At 41.5% G+C, this 22,675-nt stretch overlaps 1 protein-coding gene across 1 annotated transcript; it reads right to left on the bottom strand.

Annotated features, from left to right (window-relative positions):
- On the bottom strand, positions 1–5,828 carry SAP18 (Sin3A associated protein 18). Its single transcript, XM_063127036.1, has 4 exons — positions 5,542–5,828; positions 3,496–3,605; positions 2,537–2,659; positions 1–1,029 (listed from the first exon to the last, which is right to left on the bottom strand). Exons 1-4 carry the CDS (start codon positions 5,611–5,613, stop codon positions 873–875), a joined length of 462 nt encoding a protein of 153 aa, XP_062983106.1. The 5' UTR covers positions 5,614–5,828; the 3' UTR covers positions 1–872.
- Between the last annotated feature and the right edge of the window lie 16,847 nt (positions 5,829–22,675).

Consider the following 22,675-nt stretch of genomic DNA (forward strand, 5'->3'; position numbering starts at 1 on the left):
TTTGCGTTTCTCATGAATTTTATTTAAAAAAATCCAAACACACTGATCAAGCTGAGGCGTGCATATTAATAGGCTTCTGTACAAATTTAAGAGTAGGTGCAAATTGGATGTACATCTGAATGGTTTTCCACAACATGCACAGTTGACCTGATGGGAATCATATAAAAGGGCAGACACTTGTTCTTCAGTGCCCTGGAATGCCGGACAATTAATAGGCTTAAGCTACAGGGGGACATATCAATTGGACATCAAAAGACACATCTTGGCTGTAAATTGTGGACCAACTACATTTATAGCTGGGTAGCTCTTCCTCACCAGAGGTCTTCAAGCAGAAATTTCCTGCATCAAATGGTGTTGCTTGGACTAGATGGCTTACAAATCCCTCTCCTACTTCAATGTGTTTTGAGATGTAATAGACTATATTTTCATTGTGAACATACAAAGTACAGCACTGCTGACTGACAATACTTGCCTGATTTACATTTTAGTTTATTTCCCAGTAAATCTCAACAGTGTACTTATGAAATACATCCATCTGATTTTAATCTCCCCACATACATTAATGGTTGGTCTTAATATATTTGCTCCATAACAGGTTTCAACAATGCACAACAGTACTTGTGTTGTTAGAGCCATGCTTTATGCACTTTGGAAACCCTGGACAGTGCCACTTTCAACTAATTAGAGAGACAAATCTAACAGCTAGAGAGCACTCTTCTAAAAAATATACAGTTAACATAATTTAAAAGTAACTTCAGTACTTCCCGGTCTTAGTGAGCTTTCTCGTAGTCTCACTTTACGTTTTTAAAAATAAGCCTTTTCTAATCAACATGGCAATGCAGACGGTGTGGCTGTTGGAAGAAAGCAAAATATCAGTAAGGTCTCATGCGACCTGATGGAGGTGGTGCACGATTTGGAGGAGTAATTGCTATGTCAAGGTAATCCCCTATCTGGAACTTCTGGGACTGCAGAGTCATGGAATCGTCTGTGCCCTTTCTGCCTGACATTGTACTGCCAATCTCCTTCACTCTGTAGAAAGAAAATGAGATGCATGTGATTTGCCTTCTGGAAATCAAGTTACTTAAGACCAAAGGAAGAACCATATTGTTTTGAACACAGAATGTTTCCTTATGCTGAGGGAGATTATTGTATCTATCCCCATACTGTCAGCAGGTCTCCAAGGTAGAGCTCTGTTGCCCAAGATCCTTTCTAATGTGATATGCCAAGAACTGAACCTGTGACCTTATGCATGTACTTAACTATGGCCCATTCCCTAGAGTTTCTTCTGCATAATACAAGATGCAGCGACTGGCATGATGATCTTGCCCCATTTAGATGGAAATTGTCCTATTGAACTCAGAGGCTCTTTGGTTGTGATCCTAAACAAACTTCCTGTGTTGCTATTTTCAGATTAATCTTCATTATCAATTAAATTTAATCTGTAATTAAATAATGGCTTCAGAGTTTTTCCACTACAATTTCAGAGATTTGGAGACATGCAAAGCAGCCACAAGTTACTTCTCTTAAAGTTAGTAATGTTTTAATTATCAGGAAGATTAGGAATACACCACCTACAAAAAGTTATGAGCTCAGGGTGAATGTGCTATTGAGTGTGGATTCTATCATCTCTTTATGCAGCATGTGCTATGTGCTCCTACCATCAAGCAGTTGTTTAATGGTCTCAACTTCTCGTAAACATCTAAAATCTAGCCATTTGTAATTTGGAGCTGATGGTATTTCTCGATGGTCACTGAACACTATGCTCCTTCTGACTTCTCCAGTCTGATTTTTCTTTCTCCCAGACCAAAACACTTATGCCATAGGAAAGAAAATAACTGCTCCTGCTTTCTAACTGGTGGCTTTAGAAGAGGGATCCTTGCATTAGTTTGCATGGAAAAGTGCAGAGATAAGCACTTATATGACCCTTAGCAATTGCTCAGGAAGGCATTTCTCAGGCTGAGGAAAGAGACCAAATTAAGCTATTGGTCTGTGAGCATGAGGTTTATGTTACACTATGTATCAGAGCTGTTGAGCCTCTAGCCCGGATGATAAATCCAGTCCTCCTGTGGTCCCAGTCCAGCCCTAAAGGATTCTCAATGGCCAGGCCCCTTCCCCACATTATCAGGTAGTTCCCAATCCCCAACCTGCCCCCCAAGATAATCTGGTGGTTTCCCAGCTTTTGTGCAGCTCTTCCCCCACGCCTCTCCTAAGGCTTAGTTACTAAAGAGATTTAAGCTAAAATATGCTGGTATTTTTTGTATTTGGGCCCTGCTCCTTTTGGCTTTGATCCCACACCTTGCCTCCAGTTCTGCCCACCACTGAAACGTAGTCCTCTCTGAAACTGAATTTGGAACTACCATCTGAAAGAGGTTTTGCACCCTTTCTATAAATGAACAGTTCTTCACTATTGTGTGTTGAAGATGTGAAAAGCTAGCTCAGGATTCCCAGCGTATGATTCTTCTTACAGAGAACTTCATCACAATTATAAGGTCTTGGCAATAACAGTGTGGTCCTGCTGTCCAATTGACTATATTACCTGTAACCAGGCCTTTTAAGATCTGTGAAAACTATTGCAAAGTTGAAATGTGTTCCCTTCTTCCTTGCTTCTGGGTAGACCTCTTTCACTAAACTGGTCAGTTCTTTTAGAGTTGCATCCATCCTGGAAGAAACAGACCAAACAGCATTATAGGTCATTATAGCGATATTAGATGTTCATATGATGATATTAAGTCAAAGCTCTTAAGGGGGAGAAGAGTCCTGCATCAAGGATTATATATCTCGTATTAAAAATTTCATGTTGGCTTCATTTTCCATTTGTCTCTGGCTTGAGCAGTGCCTTTCATCCCCATGCGGGTGATGCACTTCATACAAACTGACTCACACGGCACTGAGAAAAGCAGTGATTCCTCCCAGTGCTGGCCAAGTCCCCAGACACCCTACTATTCTCTCAGATGTCAGATCGGAGATAACAGTGGGAATTCTCCTGGCGGGTGAAGCTTGAACACTGGATGAATCCAAAGAGGCTCTATGGGCCAAATGGGAAACTTTCCATTGTATATAGGAATGGAATTCTGACTATGCCCGGTTTAGACAAGAGCCCAGAGTTGCAACGAAACCATTCAGTGGAGGAGAGAGTGCATTGCAGGCTGCAGCAAAAAGAAGAAACTCTAAACTCTAAGGGACTTGCCAGTGGGAGGGTGGTTGGTGCCCACCACCATTAATAAGAAGTCACCCATGCTACGAAGTCAGAACAATTTGCCAAGACAATGAAATATTTATGTTCTCCTTCAGACTACCCATGAAAAAAGTGGCAGAGGCTCCGTGCTTTAATATGTGAGGCAGAATATAACAAAGCTTCACTAGCTGATATTTTGCCTATCTAGCTCTTAGAAGCAGAGACCCTTTCTCCTGTAAGTAAAAAAAAAATGGCAACCCAATGTCTGCTGTAACACCAGAATTCACAGTAATACAGGCAAACTAATCACTGCCGCTCACCAGGTGTAGATCTGCAGCTCACTGGAAGGTACATTTCCACGGGCAAACTCATCTATTCGGTGATGCCGCCCGTTGTTGGTGGTAAAAACTCTCAGCAAGAGGGGGCAAGTCTGCAAGGCAAAAAGTGTGCCATTCATTCATTGGCTGAGAGACAAGTAACCAAAAATGAAACCAATTTATATGATCCTGTCAGGGATGCAGTGCATGTTGTAATATTCCACTTAAGGGCTTACCATGGACAAGCAGACGAAAGAGAAATAAGAGGCAGAATCCAACTGAAGTCCTACTTAAAAAGACTCACTGAAATGCATGGGATTAAGTTAGCCATGATTAACTTGTCCCATTCATTTTAAGGGGTCTACTCTAAGTAGGACTTCAGTTGGATTCTATCTATGATGTTTAACAGAGCAATCCTATCTTCTTGGATGGGGGAGATCTGTGGTTATTTCCGATTTTGTGCTTCAGGTTTGTTTTTTAAAAAAAGTTTCCCTCCCATTGACAATGGGGATTAAATACATCAGCTCCAGTGCTGCAGTACTTTTCAAGCCACTTTGGGGACACATCCAGGGATCAAGGCAGCTTTGGATCCTATGGATCCATGGCCTCCGCCAATACCTCATGACTGGCCATGTGTAGAGAACCATCTAGGGCAGCAACAGCAGTAGGGCTTTCCACCAGCGCAATGAGGTGGACTCAAACAATGAACCCTCTTCTGACAACACGCCTCCCTCTCTGCAAGCCGAAAAGGAGTCATCAGCTGCCATCCACAGGAGTTTAGGATTGCTCTGATTAGCGGCAAGGCTTTCAGCCACAAACACCTTAAAGATTTCAGTTTATTCCAGAAATATGAATTAGACACATACAAAGCACTTTATGCTTATAAACAAATTCTTATGAACAAGTTTTTAACATACGCAAGAAAAAGCCTTTTTATCAATACTTAATTACAGTACTTTTTGAGTTTTTTGCTACAACAAAAACCCTGACACCTTATAAGTTAAAATGAAACATGGATCTGCAGAAGAGAAAGATCCCATTTTACCATTTCTCTAGGCATTAAAGAAAACTGTTGCATTTAAGTGGAATCTTATGCCTTGGAAACTATAAAATATATAAAACCTTGGGTGGTAAATGTTGGCTTTGCCAATTAGCTAAGGAGTTGTGGTAGAGCTAGAAAATACTATAAGATGGTAATTCATATGATTTTTGAAGAACAGTCAACACAATATTCAGCTTCTTTATCTCTATACCATATCCTTTAGCTATTAGGAATGTCTTCAGAAAGACTTTTCAAATTATTAATTCACTTGCACCATACCAGTTGTTTATTATACATAATTTACTCTAGCATCAATAAATGTTGTTGCCATATGTTTTATGTCTTGATACATTCTTATCTAATAACATCATCATTATATGTATTTCTTTAGTGCTCATTTTTATATCTTTTTGTGTTTGTACTGTTTTACATTTCCATATTCTTAATAGAAAAGGCTATTGAATCTTACCCCTTCCCATTAGAGATTCTATCCTATGTATGCCAAAGAAAAACAAAAAAGAATTAAGTCCAGTACTGGAAACATTTTCTGAAGAAACAAGATAGCACAAACCTTCCCAAATTTTCCAGCACCACTGAGACTTAGTTCAAATTTTACTTTTTACAGGTATCACATAAAATGTCCGAATGAATGTCACAAACAGGCATTTAGAAACGCAAGGTAACAAATACTCTCATCAGAGAGCAGGGATTGGCTGGGGCTCAACCTTACATCGCTTAATTATTTGCAAGTGTGAATGGGCCGTTACAGGTAAAATTAATACACCCCCTCTCACACAATAGGGCTCTTCAGTCATGCATTCAGAACCATTAGTCTCCGACAAATCGATATTTTATAAACGAAGCGAAGCACACGTCTATGTGAAGCAGCCCTCCGTATAGAGCAGAGACAGCTGCAAATGCCGGAATGCTGCAGCTAACATGTAACGTGTGAAAAGGCGCTCCTCGCCCCGTTCTCTTCCCCTGCCATTTCCAGCTCCTCCCTATACCTTCTCACGGTCGATAGGCTTTTCGGGTTCTTTCTTAATCTCCTCCTGAGTAACGCGAGACTCCACCGCCATCTTGCCGTCGCCTCGGCCCAACCTCCGTGGAAACGGCCCCGCGAAATAAGGTAAAGGAGAGAACCCGAACACCACAGAGGAGGAAAGGAGACTGCCAGCAATACGGTCCCCTTCCAACCCCGCTTAGTCCGCCGCTTTCCTCCTCCTCACAAGCTCACCGAGAGCCCGGAGGTGCTACTCCCGCCTCTTCGGGCTCCGCCGAAGCAAGATGGCGGCGCCCACAAGAGTCGGGTTTGCTTTGCTTGAAACCGCGGCGACGCAACTGTCGCGAGACCTAAATTCTCTCGAGAAGCAAATAGGGGAGGTAAACCTTTTTCGAAGTGACCAATGAGGACTTGCTTTACGGAGACACTTAAAGATTTAGGCGGGGAATGGGAGAGTCCTGTGCACGTTTAGACAGGGGGGAAATCCTACAACTCCCAGCATCCCTCAGCCAGTACGGCTAGCTGAGGAATGCTGGGAGCTGTAGGATTTTTTTTCTGTCTAAGTATACATATATATAGGATTGCACCGTTAGTTAATTGAGGAACCGATAGGCAAGTGAGAACTCAGGGGAATTGGCGGGTTACGAAACGGTCTCCGGCGGACAACGGCTTGATGAGGACACGTATTCGTTTGACTGTGCAGGTTCACACGTTATGTCTTTAGGATTTAGAATCGTACTATAGTCCGAAAGAGTTAAAATGTAGCATTTGAAAGCTTGAGTTGGATGGGGCTCTATATGCGGAAGGGAGCATCAGATGTGCCAGTTGGCCAGTTTCCCCATTTAAAAATGTATAATCGCGTACATCGTACTTCACAAAGAACAGGTTTAGCAGTCCCCTACCTCAAGGAGCTTGCAGTCTAAAAATGGACGGGCGGAGGGCGGGGTGGACAGAGAGAAGTAGAGGCAGAGGTAAGCAAGAAAGGGTTGTGTCATTATTTCAGTTAAATCTACTTCGATTTAGTTAACAGTAGGGTATTATTGGAACTAGGTGGTTGTTCCAAAGGCTTCACACGCGCACACACAAAAACACACATTCAGAGCGCAATGCTCCGCATGCTTAGAAAGAAAAAGTCCTACAACTCCCAGTATCAGAGGGATGCTGAGAGTTGTAGGACTTTTTTTCTGTCTAAACATGCATAGGCTTGCACCCTAAAACGAATAGAATGGTTATGGAATATTTCACTTCATGGAGAAAGTGATACATGAACTGCACGTTGCCAAAGGCATAAATAAATACATGAGACAGCTTTGCTGACACCATTTATTCTTTATGAATCTGTCCCCCGATGGTCCTCACAGCATGCAGCTCAGATTTCGCGATGTGTCTTACCTGCCCAAATTGTTAGTCTTGTTTCCAAAGTATTATTCTCTAGATCTGTTGTATTGTTTCACTTAAATGAAAAGCAAAATGAAATACTTTAGAAATAGTTAGGAATAACACAGTAACAAGCAATATTAGTGAATGAGCATATTTTAAAGTTTTATGTACCAAAAGGCCAGCTTTGATCATATCTGAATGCTCTAATAATATCTGCTGTATTTTTTACTAAGAAACATTATCTTAATAAAATGTCAACTATATACAGGAAGAAAATAACACCCAAGCATCACCTTTCAGCAAACAAAATGAAACTTGTAAGCTGTTTTCATTTTACATATACATGAGATTTTATTGGGAGTATATGTCTCAGTAAAATACAGAAGATTATGCTTATATTCTAGAGCATGTTTGAAGCTGATATTTTTTTACGTGGAATTTAAAATCTGAAAGTGACTGTAATTCAAACTCAATGGCAGAAAAAATGATATTTTGTGTATTTTTGATAATAGCAGTTCTGTCCTTTTGTTATAACCACTTTTATAGCTATTTGATACTCATGTTTGCTTGTGGTCAAATACACCCACAGAGTCCCATCCGTATTTTACAACAGGGTTGGTCTGACTTTAGTATTGTGTGACTTACATTTTTTTAAAAAAACCCAAAATTCCTATGGTTCGTCAATACGTTTTAAACCTACAAAGAAAGAATGCTCAATATCTCTTTGCAGTTAAGGCATAACTAATCTGATAAGTGTTCCTATGTATGCACTCCTGCTTAAAAATGTAAGAACATAAGTGCCTTCCTGGATCAGATCACAGTCCACCTAGCCTGGCAGTTTTTACAAGAATCCCACAAGCAACAAATTGTCTACCGGAAATGTAGTTTTGTGTGGGCTACTATTTTTTCACTTTAACAGCTAAATAGTGGACCACGATCTTCCTTCTGCCCAATCATGTTGTACAAGGTAAAAAAGAAATGTACTGCAGTAGCTAATTTTCCTGGTTTGTTAATCAACATTAAGCCATAGTCCCCTAGTTTGGACAAAATGGGGAACTGTGGCTTAATACAAGCACAGAGGTGGGATAAGGAAGGAATGTCCAACCCCAGTATTTCTTCACAGATTCATAAAACATGGTTTATGAAGCCTCGAATAATCATTCGAACCTGTGTACTGTGTTTTAATACTATAATTCACCAGTGCATGCAATGTAGGTCATTATCCTCATGAACATTTTACAGGAAGATTAATCTTATAGGAAGCAGACAGTGCCTGCTTTTATATTATAACAATTGCCTGCTTTTATATTATAACAATGAACTTTAAAAAAAATAATAGCTGTATTTGCCAGAAATAGTGACCTGGTTCGGACATAATAACCCATCTGTTTAAAACCCTCCTGCGTAGGTTATACAGTATGGTGTGCGAACCCAGACCATTGGATTATTTAGGGGCTAATCAACCCAGCAGCAAGCCACGAGTTAACCACTGGGTTATTTAGCCTCTGAACAACCCAGCAGTCTAAGTTTGGATGTCACTTTCCACAACCTACAAAGGAGCCAATTGTGGCTTGTGTGCTGAAGTGGAAAATGTGGCTGCAGTGTCACCGACAACTCATCAGGTTTTAAATCAATGAGTTATCCTTGCATATGAACAGCTATTTCTAAACCTAAGGCACCAATTTAGGAGTGTGATTAGGAGGCACCATGGCTATAATCTTGCTTGGTGTACTTATAGAGATAGGTATCTTTGAGCAGCCTGTGGGGTGCAAATGCATTTACTATGTAAATTATTTTACAGAGAACTTTCTCTTCTTTGATACTAGCAATTGTTGATTATCTGAAATACCTTGAGGATTAGCTAGATGGCACTCAAGTATATTTCCACATTCAGGATCAAGGGAAGGGAACTATAAAACGATTGGTCTTGTCAGGAGGTCTTGTACTAAACAAAATTTGTGTATTGCTTTTTTTTCCTAATTGAAGCGAATATAATATATTCGCTCCTGAAAACTATTTAACACAGTCTTGGGAAATAGTAGAGGCACTTGGGAATTCTATGGCATCTTAAAGACACACAGAGCAATCCCATGGGACTGGAAGATTGAAATTCCATGGTGGAACTACTACCACTTCCTAAGTCCTGATGGGAAATGGGGGAGGCTTTTTATTACCGCCACCCCCTGTTCTTTCTTTCCTCACATTGCGGTCAGTGGGAAGAAATTAACTATGCCTGCTCCTATGCTGGCAAAATTGAGGGCTCCTTCGGGAGGCACCCTGCCAATAGGACATAGTCGGAACTTTCCATGGAACTTTCCACAGGCATACTCGGGGGGGGGGGGGGGGCTCCAGTAACGCAAGTGTTGTCCTGCCGGCAGGCCTCCTCTGTGCTGCCGGAGCAACATTTATGCCACATGCAGCAATCCTTCAGCTGGGCTTTGGCTGGCTCTAGGATTGTACCCTGAACAGATATATTATGTAAGGCAGTTCTCTTCATTCTGACAAGTAACCCTCCCATGGACATTTGAGTTGAGAGCATTTCAATTTGTCCTTTCACAGTAGTATTATATCTACTTCATCAAAGCTGAGGCCTCTAGCGACAATTTTCTATATCCTAAGAATAGATTTTGAGAGTATTTTAAGAATCTTATTTGCCATTCAATTAAGAATGCACGTTGTTCAGAGTAAAAAAAATGGGAGGGGTTGCTTGTTTTTAGTAGTAAATGTGTATTAAAGGAGGGTATGTGGGGTGGGGGAAGGCACAGGAAGTTAATTCCTCATAGGGAATGAATCACTTGCATTCTTGGCAGCCAACTTCATATTTACAAGAATGCTCAGTTTGATCAACTTCCTGCAAAATATTGTAAGCTCAGGGCACAACGGGGCAGGGAGAACAACAACGAACGAGATATTTGGATAGGCCTCTGTGTGGAAGACTTAACAAGACGTCAATGACAAAGAGACAGCTGATGTAGTGTATAAATTAATTGGCCCCAAGCAGGTTGCAAATTTAAAATTGAAGCAGCAGTCAGGTGAAATGAAGAGAAGCGCAATGTTGTTTCCAGGTAGGGCAGTTTTTGCATTGCCAAAGTAGGGGAAAGAAGCAAAATCTGGGAAATGGTGTCATATTTTAACTCTGCTCCCCATTATTGTTCTGCTAAAGGCTGTAATTTCACACATTACTAAGAGAGAAAACTAATTTTGCTACCAAGTGTACAGTCAACAGGGTGGAAGTTGCAGCCAATTGCAGATGAGTGTGCCAGAATGTTATGTGTTAGTTGCATTCATATAACTTGTTTTAGGTATGCACTTAATATATTTTAGATATATACCTAAAACAAATGAATGATGTGGATATGTTTGGATTAGCTAAGACCGATGCAGGGATCATCACTGCCTCTTTCTTTGTGAATGACCAACAATACAAGTAAATGGGCAGCAAAATGGCAAAATGACGTTCAATATCAGTGTAAAGTAATGCACATTAGAGGGGGGGGGGGGAAATCCCAACTTCTCATAGATTGTGATGGTATATGAAAATGCGCATGACCATTCAAGAAAGAACAGCTACTAGGCAATGGCTTCCAGTCATGATAGCTATATACTACCTCCAGTATTAGAGGCAGTACAACTCTGTGTATCAGTTATTGGGGAATGTGAGCAGGAGAGTGCTACTGCATTCTTGCCCTACTTGAGGGTTTCTCAGAGGTATGTGGTTGACCACTGTGTAAAGAGAATGCTAAACTAGAGGAAACTTTGGTCCGATTCAACATGTTTCTTCTTATGTTCTTCAAGAAATCATTGAAAATGTCACTGAAATGTGTGATGACAGTGAAAAGAAAATACTTCTGCACATGATGCATAATTCATTTATAGAATTCAGTGTCACAGAGTGTAGAGATGGCCACTGGCTTAGATGTCTTTAAAGGGGGAATTTGACAGTTTCTAGGATAGAATAGTTCTATCAACAGCTATTAGTCATGGCAGCTAAATAGAATTTCCATCTTTGGAAGCAGTATTCCTCTGAATACCAGGTGCTTGGGGACAGGATGTTCTTCATGTCCTGCTTGTGGCTCCAAGAAGCATCTGGCCAGCCATCACTGGAGACAATGATGTGGGTTAGGCAAATTTGCATAGGGTCATTTGCACTGGAAAATTTTCTGATGCCATGGAGTGATCCAATTTAGTATGTGTATTTTACTTGTATTTAGTGGACAACACAGCTAAAAAAAAAAACAGTACCCCATGTTAATTTTTTGTTCCAATACACCACATGCATTTGATGAAAAAACTGAAGCACACTGAATGTGATTGAACTATTATGTAGATGTTTTTAATGGAATATTTATTTTTAAAAAATTAAAAAAATAAAGACAATATCATTTACTTCCCTTGTTTAAATGTAAGAAATAAGCACAAGGACTGAAAATTGACACACTAGTTGATGCTATATTTATTGATTGCATTTCTATACCTACCAATAGCCAAAGGTCTCTAATTCAGCCTAATTCTCTCTAATTTGGTTGGGGAGTCGGGGAGTTGTAGTCCAAATACATCCGGAGGCTACTAGGTTGGGGAAGGCTTCACTAATTAATTTTAGCTTCCCAAAGAAGTGCATGATATGCGGACTCATCTATTTCAACAGAGTTCTACTAAGGTTGTTGGGGCACCTTCAGTTTTGCTGTCACTACTTATTAGTTTTGTTTCACACTGAGACACATACATTTCAATGACATTTCTATCACATGCTTGCTAGCGATAATCACCTGATAAACGCTAATTACAAATGCCAAGCTTGCCTAATACTGTATTTGTAATTGCATCCATGTATTGGTACTAGTGAACTTGTGAAATGGAAAATTTTCCGCAAAAAAATGAAGCACTGGGGCGGCAGAGAGGGGAACCCTCATTACTGGCTAGAAATAGGATGCTGGACTGGATGGTCCCAAGGCCAGATCTACACTAAGCAGGATATAACACTTTGAAATGTTTTTGAAGACTATATAGGGAGTGTGTCCTGGGCCCCAACAGTTGTCACTACTGTTATAAACTGTTTTAAAGCAGTAGTGTAGATCCTGCCTTGGTCTGATCTAGCAGGCCGCTTCTTATGTTCAGCTTGAATATCTCATATGTATGTAATCTGCATACTTGTCACCAACAATTCAGAGGGGAAGGAAAATCTTTAATTGGAGACTTTCATTAGATCTTGTGTAAAACGTTACTGTTAAATTCAATAGGGCCATTTAAAAGAAAATAAATGCACCCCTCAAATTTATAGTCAAATTGTCACATCTGCAACTACATCTGGTACTAAGTTTTTGTTTTAATTTTGGTTCTTATTGTTAACTGCCTTGAGCATGCTTTCTTTGGTGGAAAGTCAGGTTATAAGTCAAATAAATAAAACAGCAACCCATCTGTCAGATTACATATTAATCTTGGCTCTGCCTGAAATAAAACTGGTCACTCACTAACCCAGAATACTTGTGATAGAGCCTCGCTAAATGGCATCAGGATATAGCTATTAATGATAGACTCATGAGTAGTTTTGAAGTTAAGAGAGGAGTGCTGAAGCGAAATGACTTTGATGAAATTTGGAGACAATTTGTTAAATTCGTATTAGAAAAGGGGAAAGGGAGTAAACCGTTGCAGGATACATTACAATTTTGGAAAGGAGAATAAGGGTCCCGGGGGGGGGGGTGCACGAGATATTACTATATTATTTTAATAAGTTTTTTCAATTTTATTATTGTGGTATATTGAGTTGATGTAGTGTGATTATTGTATTTGTTATAAAATTCAAATAAATAAAAATAAAAAATGGCATCAGGATACCAAGGGTAAATTCTTGTTCAGAGTTACAAAGACCATAACCTTCCAAAGCAGCAGAGCAATAGATAATAGTAGTATGAATTAATTCTTAGTTTGAATAATTTTCAAGATATTCCATTGTTTTGTTGAGATTTTACTAGTAAGGAAAAAAATATTGTTTCAAAAATTGTGAGAGGGATTCTACACTTGATTCTTACATCTTTCCTTGGGTATTTATATGTGATGCTAGGGTGTATGCCCCATTATTGTGAAGCATAATCGTAACATGTTGGCTTGTGCAGCAAAATACCTTGAACTACTTTCTGGAAAGAAGAGTAGCCTCTGCGAATATAAACGCCAGGCATCCCTTACCTAGAACATTTCTTTCAATTCTGAAGTTAAGCTTACTTGGCTATTATTTACGGGGGAACTGCTTCTGTTAGCAGAGATGGATTCAACCTTTTGGGAGCCTTTGGCAACTTGGCCTAGGTCGGTGTTCTTCAAATGGTGGGCTGTGACCCCCAAGTGGGTCATAACCTGATCTAAAATGGGTCAAGCAGTTACGCTACCACCATTTCCCAAGTTCTTTCCTTTGCTGCAGAGAGAATGTAGGGATGCAAAAAGAAAAAAATAAGCCATGCACAATGAGGTGAGATGATATAAAATGCCTCCTGGTGGGTGCTTGTGCATTAGCACTTCATGTTAACATCCTGGGTATTCTGCATGAAGCAGAGAGGGTGAAGGGCTGGTGAAAGTGAAAGCATTAAAAAAAATTAGAAATGGGTCTATGTTGAAAGTGAGCCTTCAGTTTGAGAACTCCTGTCCTAGGATGACCCTATAATTGTCCAAGGATGGGAAGGCAGTGACTCAGTTGGTAGAAGACACAGTCAAGACCATGCACCAAAAGATGACTAAATTGGCAATTCTGGCTCTTGACAGGTGGCCACATGCAACTGGCCAACCTAGCTGAACTTTGGCTGCCACGGTTGTAAGCTTAGAAACACCTGTAATGCTTTCATGATTGCTTTTTTCGTATAAAAGGCCTTTGCGTGGTGAAATAGGGCTGTAGTTTTGAAATCCTCCCATTGAAAAATCTGCAGTGGATTTCCACGTTTATACTTCTATGTCACCACAAGAGGTACATGTATATAGAACAAGTAAGCACGGAAGAATTGTGGGAGTTTCTTGCCTTGTGGTCATATCCTGGGGCTTGGGCTGGGGGAACACAACAATACAATAAAAGATTCCACAAATCTGAGCATACATTAATTCCTGTAAAATAGTAATCAGAAGCCATGCTTTTCTTTGTAACTCAAAGAGAAAAACAATTATTCTATTGTAAATAATTGGTCAGAGAATTTTTCTTACAAACCTTAATGTTTTTATTGAAATCAGTGAGTGACTAACACTTGGGAACTGACTGAATTCATTCCAAGACCAAGAGTTATGAAAGTGTGCTTTGAGCCAGCTTCCGTTCACATTACCACTCTGTCAAGTACAGCCCTGACCTTTCAGGACCACCCTCTTCAGGAATGGAGGTCATTCAGCCTGCATCCTGTCTCACAAAGGCACACCCCTTCCCTTCCCAAAGCAGGAGAGTTTCTCCTGTAGCAAAACTGCGACATTTTGTCTCTCTGTACAGTTCTTGCCATGGATTTTTGTTTCCTAATGAAAAAAACAGTGAAGTAAATTTGGACTCACGCACACACAATATCAGGCTTTTATTTGGAAATGGACACCGAAGTAAAAGGTGGAGGAGTTGAATGTCATTTAAAAACTCTACATACAGTGTTGTGTCACACTAAGCTGAGCACTATTTCACAGAATCTCTCCTGTTCCCCTCTTTGTCCCACTATTGGTATTTCCACAAGCTCATGGTGTCCCATCTTAGAGCCATTTCACACTGTTGTAACCTGCATTAGGAGACCTAGAGTAACTCCCCAACCTGGTATCCCCATATGTTTTGTACTTTAACTCCCATCAGCCCCAGCCAGCATGGCCAATGGTCGGGAATTTTGGAGTTGTAATCCAAAACACCGGGAGTCGGCTGGTCTAGCAACTGGACACGTCAGTCAGGTTCCATTTTGAATCGCAGACTCCATGTTAGAAGGCTTCTCCTGCCTGGCTCATAAATTCCGCTGATAGGACTCCTCTACCCCAATCTAATTTAAATGACTCAGAAGCACACTCTGCTCTTAGTATGACCCTTTCCAAGAGGAAATTATTAAAACCTCCCAACTTAGATAGATTTCCCCCTCCCTAAGTATACCTACCTATCCCTCTGAAATTCATGATTTTCTCCAGTTGCCCTCAGCAGAGCTGCCTGTTCCATTAGGTATGGTGAAGTGGGTGAATGGATGGATGGATAGATGATGATGATGATGAAGGGGAGAGACCTTGTGGAGGTTTTTTTTTGCCTCAGATGCCAAAATATCTTGGTGCCCTCTCTGGCCCCATAACCACCATACTCCTGAATCAATCAGCAACCAGGATTTAGACAAAGGCAGAACCGTAAACATGAATTTGTTCTCTGTGTGCAATTGTGCTTTTGCTTAGAACTCTTTTCTGTCCCATAAGGAGTCTGCTGCTCTCCTGGCTAGGACACCCGGCTTTGCTCAAACACAGGTAATAAATTGAGGCTGAGCTGAAATCATTGTATGGCTCCTGAAACCCATTTTAAAGGTAAAAGTGTTATAATAGGTAATGTTTCCTCATTATTCAGATCCTAATATGATTTGCTTATAGACAGTGAAATAAAATACCTATCAACCCAACCCCTTACTCACCTATAAACATTGGATCCCTGTTCTTGCCCCCTTTGTCCTTCTAGTATAGATTCCAAGTCTTTTCAGGATCGTTTCACTCCTGTACAGAACCGAGCACATAGTATTGAACTCAGTGTGGGGTAGTTGATAGAAGGCTGGATTTCTGTTGAAACTGGTGAGGGGGGGACCTGAGATTGGGCATGAATTTCCATATAATCATGAAGTTCACTTGGTGCTTTCTTTCTCTGAGCCTAGACTATCTCACAGGGTTGTTAGGACAACAAATAGCATAACCTCGGTATATGCTGCTGCCTTGAGCTTGGAGGAGAGCTGGCAAAAAGTAATGCAGCTTCATGTGACATGAAAAGGTCACACAAACGTGCACACATTAAAGGCACAATCCTATGCAGGTTTAGACAGAAAAACGTCCTACAACTCCCAGCATGCCCCATCCAACAACTTTTTTTGCCCCCCCCCTGAACTCCTCCTCAAAGGCATGGGGGGGGGGATTTCTTCCAGTTTCACCTCCTTCCAAACATTGGGCGAACTGGGACAGCTGGAGTATGCTGTTCCTATCCTTCTGAGTAAGCTTTGGCCATCATTGTTACTAAGATACCTTTTCTATTCTGGCAACTGATCCCCTATAAAATTTTAATTGGTTACTCAAGGCAGGGGTTTGTGGTCTTCTTTTTCTTCTTTTCCTTTTTTAACACTGTACAAGCTAAACCCATTGAAATGTTTTAATTAAAGAGCAAACACAGGCTGTTGCTTTCCGCTGCGTGACGCACATAAAAAAACTATCTACACCCCCCCTTCAATGTGCACAGAACAGAATGTCTAAATGAGAGCTGCTGTTGCCTTTCTTCTGGTATTAAGCATTTATATGGTCCCAACATCATCCACAGAAGTGTTTGTAAAAATTGCCCTTCCTTCCTTCTGAATTAGCAGATACGACAAGCAAAATCAATGTAGGGTGCCGAAAGAGTGAAGACCTTAGTTCTGAAACTACCGTTCCTGACCTGGTTCCCTGCAGATGTGTTGGGCACATCATCGCCAGCTACACACATCAGTCCCAGATACTATGGCTCCCTGTGTTTCTACTCCACCCCCATCCCATATAATTGTAAGTATGTTGACAAAAGAGGCCAGGGTTTTGCTATTTTATTGTTTTACTCTGTACAGCACCATGTACATTGATGGTGCTATATAAATTAATAATAATAATAATAATAATAATAATAATAATAATAATAATAATAATAGATGGGGTGAGGAGGGTCAGAAACGGCTTACCCATGCAACTGGGACAGCTAAGATCTGTAAACCGCCCAGAGAGCCCTGGCTATGGGAGCGGTATATAAGTGTAATAAATAAATAAATAAATAAGATCTACTGGCATGGAGAATTAATCTTAGCATTAATAAGAATTACTCATGGTAAGGATTGCAGAGGGCCTATTGCTGATTGGCTCATGCTTTGTGTGCAGAAGATCCCAGGTTCAATCCCCCACAATTCCAGATAAAAGGAACAGGAAGCGAATGATGGGAAAGCTCCATGCCTAACGCCATAGTGGGCTTCTTCCAGGCTTAAACAACCAGATGCCTTCCAAATATTTTGGATTAAAACTCCCATCAGCCCCAGCCAGCATGGCCAATGGTCATGGTTTATGGGACTTGTCATCCAGAACATCTGGATGACATCAGGTTACTTACCCCTGTAGTAGACAATACATGGCTAGACAGACAAGGGCCTTTTTCCAACAGGGGAATCACGGTTCCCTACCGTCGCTTCTCCACCCCCGCTTCAGTCGCACAATACTTCCTCTTTCTTACAGGAGAAGAAAGAAGAAGTAAACAACAACCACATGGCCCATTCAGTGGGTGTTTTTATTGTGCCAGTTCTCCTGCACACAGCAGGAGACTGCAGCAAGTTCTGTTTCTAAATATAAATCGGACTCACCAGGGTCTTTTTTTGTCATGGGAAGAAGGCCAGAAAGAGTGGGAGACACTTGGGACGTGGACGGTGTTGGGAATAGGACCCACAAAAATCCGTGAGTGCCCAGTAACAAGCTTGCTATAAAATGCTCGTCTGATGATCCCCTAGTCTGACCTGGCATAAGACCTAATTGTTCCTAATTGTCATCAGGGTTATACCACTTTCTGAGTTTTATTTGTGAAGTTTGGGGAGGGACTTTTGCAAACCAGTGATTATTTTGCCCACGTCTGTGGGAAGGATAAATGGCAACTAGGAGACTCCAGGTCTAACCTGGATTTTATGACTCACAAGATCCCACTCAGGATCAAATTATAGCACACCCAACAGAAGAAACTGAGACAGAAATGGGCTAAAAATGGAAAATAATGCCAAGGCTGCTGCAGAGCTTTTCAAACAGGCACGTAAATATCCTTAAAATGAGCTAAAAACAGCGAATGATGTGGGAAGAAAGTTCAGAATGAAAATACAAATCCATTGACATCAGATCAGTCCAACTATCTGAAGCATTTTTTATCTCATATAAACATGCAATAAATAAATAAATAAATAAATAATAGAAGTGTTTAAAAAGGAAAACATTTGCTGCCTATTTTCATAGTTTATATTCAGTATGGTATTGTCAATCAGTGGTTTTCTCAGTCCTTTTTTAAACTCTGAGGACTAGTAAATCAGTAGGTGTTGTGTAGGGAAAAAGACACCTGCACAGACCATACGCACAGGCCTATTTAATGCATACTCCTAAACTGGTTTGCAGTGCTACTCTATAGACGTCTGTTCAGAAGTAAGTCCCACTGAGTTCAATGTGGGACTTAGTTCCAGGTAACTTTGTATAGAATTGCAACCTTAATGTCATTTCCTCTCTAAGCTCCATCACACCAACGTTATAGTCTGCTATCGCGGTAAATTGCATGTAAAGGTCTCAGATGATCCCAACCATGTCCTGCTGTAATTGAAGTTCTTCCTCCCCCCCCCCCCCCGGGGTATTTTGGTATGTGGAAAGTCCGGTTCTTCCGGTAATGCGAAAGCACACCACTCAAACTTCAACGTGTATTTTCATCCATCATTTTCAATCTGATGTTCTGTGGGCATGTTTTCAAGTGTGATATTGCTGACGAAAGAGAGGGGCGTGCCTTTTCTTCAGTAAAAGGAAGTTTTAGTTGATTAATCAATTAATCTATGGATTAAATTTGCATGTGGGTTATAAGCAGTCCCTCTGGAGCAAGAAGAGATCTCATTGAACTCTATGTTCTTACTCCTGAGTAGGCATTTTCACCTTAAAAGAAATGTGGAAAATGCACCCTCCTTGCCAGCAGTGCCCTCATTTTTAAAGCTAAAGAGATCCAAATTGGCACAGTGATAGCTCTTAAGGAGGGCTTTCAGCATACCAAATTTGAATCAGATTGGGTCATCCCTTGATTTTTTATGATTTTTAAAATTTCCCTCCCTTAAATTCTTTTCTCCATAGTCCACCAGTATGAATGATCATGTGAAGCTGTGCATCTCCAAGTTCATAAACTACAGATCGGCTGGTTCCCTTACTCAAAAGTAAATCCCATTGATTTCAACTGCTAAAGTCACATGCAGGCTTGCCTTTGAGTAAACCCCATTGAACAGAGAGTCTTACTTCTGAGTAAACATATTCCAGTTCTGGAGAGCCACGGAGGGCTCGTGTTTGTGTGCATGCGTTTGACAGATGGAGCATGTATGAAAGGTGCACCGTGTGAGGCGAGGAGAGGAAGGGGGTGAGGGGAACCTGGTTTTCCTGTTGCCCTTTCCACAAGGCATGGACACCAGCTGTCTCTGCAGTTGGCTGAGGATACCAATCCCAGGAGGGCTGCAGCAGCGGCTTCCTTTCTTATTCCAGGTTTGGGGTGGGGTGTCTGTTTTGCATCAAGGGGAGGCGGAGAGGCAACCTTGAGTCTGGCAGGGAAGCAAGAGCCCCATGTCTCTTTCCATCCAGGTGGGCACTTTACTGAAGTGGGATTCTCTCTCTCTCTCTCTCTCTCTCTCTCTCTCTCTCTCCCACACACACACACCCCTTTCTTTTCTTTCTTCCTACCAGTCCGATCCCAGGCAGTGTTCAGTGCACCTAGTAGCCCCATGTCCATCATAGTCAGTGCAGGGGGGTGGGGGCGGGGGCGGGGAGTTGTCCAACCACCAACAAACAATAAAGTGTAGCGATTTGTAGGTGCTCAGGGGAGGAGAGGTGTAAAAATGCATGAACCCTAAAAGCGCACAGGTGTAAGTGATCAAGGCTTCACACACTATGGAAACAAAGGGGGATAATATGAGGGCAAAAGTGCAGGTGTGATGGAGCTCTCTGAAGGGAACCCTGTCACTATAGTTCCAAGAATTGTCAGCATCTTTACAAGGCTATAATTCCTAGGATTCTTTGGAGGAAGCTATAAGGATGAAGCTGATTAAATGTGTAGATATAGCCAGCAGGGGATACACTCATGGGTCATTGAGGCAAGACACATTTAAATTTTTCTACAATAGTATGTGCATCAGTGAACAAACATTCTCACTGCTGGATCATAACATATGCCAAATGGGAGGTCTCATTTTAAAAAAATGATACCAAAATATTTTATCACAAAGCCCTCCTGCTGAAAATTATCCCAGCATGAAAGAAGTGGGAGATGAATGGGTGATACAGCTCAGTTGGCCCAAATTTATTTATTCACTCCAAGTAGAGCTAAAACTGCTGTGGGAATGGGAATGATTTTCAGCAGGAAAATACCATGAGGGGAAGGTTAAGAAGCCCCTTTTTATTTTCACTTCAAATTTCAGCCTTGGCATCTATTTTAGAAGCCTCTAAAACAGGGTTCTCCAACCTTTTGGGGATGCTTGGCACATCTGGAATATTGATAGTGTGTCATGGGTGCTCCCACAAAATGGCTGTGATGAAAGGAGCTTCCCCTTTACAAAATGGCCACCATAGTTGGCATTGCCAGTCACAAAGCACCCATTTCTCAGGTGAGGCTAAAAGAAACCTAAAGTTGCCCAAGTACTAAAGAACAAGGCAAAGGTGAGTTCTGAGTTTCAAAACACAAAACCATTATTTTGAACCCACAGTTTTGTGCTCCAACACCTATTTCACAGCAGGCACACTTTAAAACAAAGCACTGGGCTACAGCCACCCACCATTTTTATTTTCTAAGAATGCGTCTAGGGCCCTTCAAACTTTTACAGCAACAAGGAAGTGTCCACAGGCACTTTGGTGACCGCAGCTCTAAAACGACTCACAGAAGTTCCATCCAGAGTTGCAGGACGTCAAAGGGAGCAAATTGCTCCAACAAGGTTTGATGTCACGAAGCCTTTTAATGCTTTGCCACCCAGGCAATTGCTCTCAGTCTCCACCTTTTTCCTGGAGAGCAGTGATATCAAAGTCTCCTGGCCTTGAGTCTAGCATTCCCTGGACTCCCTGGAGACACTTTCTGAGGTGGGCAAAATCTGGATTTTCATGGAATTGAATTAGCTCCTTCCACATCACGTGCAGTCCATCAAGCACTGTATTCCACTGGGGGAAACGTGCTTTTGTGGGGCAAATGGGAACTGAAGCTGCTTTAGTTTGGGGTTGGGTGGGCGGACTCCCACGAGTAGAAATGAACATCAATTGTATAGGTGTGGAGCAGCCAATGAGTGTTGGCTTGCTCCCTTTCCCATTCTCTCTTGCGCATTCAGTGAAGTGCAATGGGGGATTTACTTATGAGTAGACTTTCATGAAAGAACCCACATAAGCACACACATTTATGAGCATGGCTGGCTGGAGGAATACTGGGAGATGTAGGACTTCTTTCTGTCTCAACATGCAGAGGATTGAGCTCTCAGTGTATCATACCTGATAGTGGTGTGTCCTGAAATCTGGATGACTTCTGTGCCTATGAAATTGCGGCCTATTTCCACCTGTCCATGTTCCCTGTCCATGTCATTTGTTTCAAATTTTCAGTAACCATCACTACTCCCATGACACTTTTTAGACTTCTAGACCCCAACACCATCTGTTGTTCTCTTTCTACTTATTTTTTTAGCTACCAAGTCAGCAAATGTCTAATTCTTGTCCCTTGCTAAATTCCTCTTTCTGTGACCTTCCATGGTTTTGCCGTCTTACCTTAGTTTTGGCTTCATGACCAAACCTTTGCCGTAAGTGCAACACTTTACTGTCCCATCCACACACACACACTCAGACTAGATGACAGTCCAATTATACGTTCAAAAGTAAAGTCCTACACTTAGGGACAGCACTGGGGTGGGGCTAACGCTGACCTGTTTCTGGTGCTGCTAATTTATGGAGTATGAAGTGGGTCATGCTCGTTCAGAGCTGTGTGCTTCCAGATTGCAAACTGCTTTTTTATCTCTGGCAAATGCATGTGCACCTGCACAGATAGTTAGCACTACAGAGTTATTTTGTGGGCAGTTTCCCTCTGGTCTCTTACAATGGTATTACAGATGGACCCAGGAAAACTTCCCGTGGACATACCCCACCCCAGAATGCTGGACACAGAGCATCATAGAAACGCTGAAGCCTTCCTTACAGCACATTTCTAAAGTGGCCTTTAGTAGTAAACAAGATGCCAATCCCTGATCTATGTAGAGGTCATTCTGAAAATCTCACATTCTTTCCCTGAACACAGGATTAGACAACAATGGCAAAATACCTGTGGCTGATTTATGGTTAGCATTCCCAGGATTCTTGTTATGCCTGGAGCAGTGCCTGTGCACCTTTTTGTTGACTTTATAGTTAGCTTTTTCAACCTCATTCCTTCACAGTGCCTGTGTGTTTGTGAAAGTTTTGATGATAGGGTTTTAGGGGTGACTATAGTGCCTACAGGGCAAACATTCAGCCCCTGCAACTTTAGTCTTCATTCAGAAAGACACAGGCCCAGGGGGGCCTGAATCAGTATGAGAGCAAGTGTGGCCTAGTGGATAGCGTGCTGGATAGGGGTGTGTGTGTTCCCACTCAAGAATGAGCAGGAAATGAGAGGGGAAAGCAGGTCCGCTCCACAAGGTCTGCTGAAAGTCCTCTGCCATGAATGCTTCTTTGCTTGCCACCATCGCCACTAGCAGCAATTCCAGCAGGCTGTACAGAGGGAGAGAAGAGAAGAGGGAAAGCAGGTCCATTCCACCTGCTGAAAGACTACTTATTTTTTAGTGGGCTAAAATACTTTAAAGGTGCAATCCAATGCA

This window comes from Elgaria multicarinata, chromosome 5 (assembly GCF_023053635.1).
Source record: "Elgaria multicarinata webbii isolate HBS135686 ecotype San Diego chromosome 5, rElgMul1.1.pri, whole genome shotgun sequence".
NCBI classification, from domain to species: Eukaryota; Metazoa; Chordata; class Lepidosauria; order Squamata; family Anguidae; genus Elgaria; species Elgaria multicarinata.

What these genes read in the sequence shown, in the direction of transcription:
- SAP18 (XM_063127036.1), bottom strand. Translation starts at nt 5,613, where the DNA reads ATGGCGGTGGAGTCTCGCGTTACTCAGGAGGAGATTAAGAAAGAACCC. An exon ending in AGCCTATCGACCGTGAGAAG is followed by an intron (nt 3,606 to 5,541) that starts GTATAGGGAGGA and finishes TTTGCCTTGCAG; the next exon opens with ACTTGCCCCCTCTTGCTGAG. An exon ending in GAGCTGCAGATCTACACCTG is followed by an intron (nt 2,660 to 3,495) that starts GTGAGCGGCAGT and finishes TGTTTCTTCCAG; the next exon opens with GATGGATGCAACTCTAAAAG.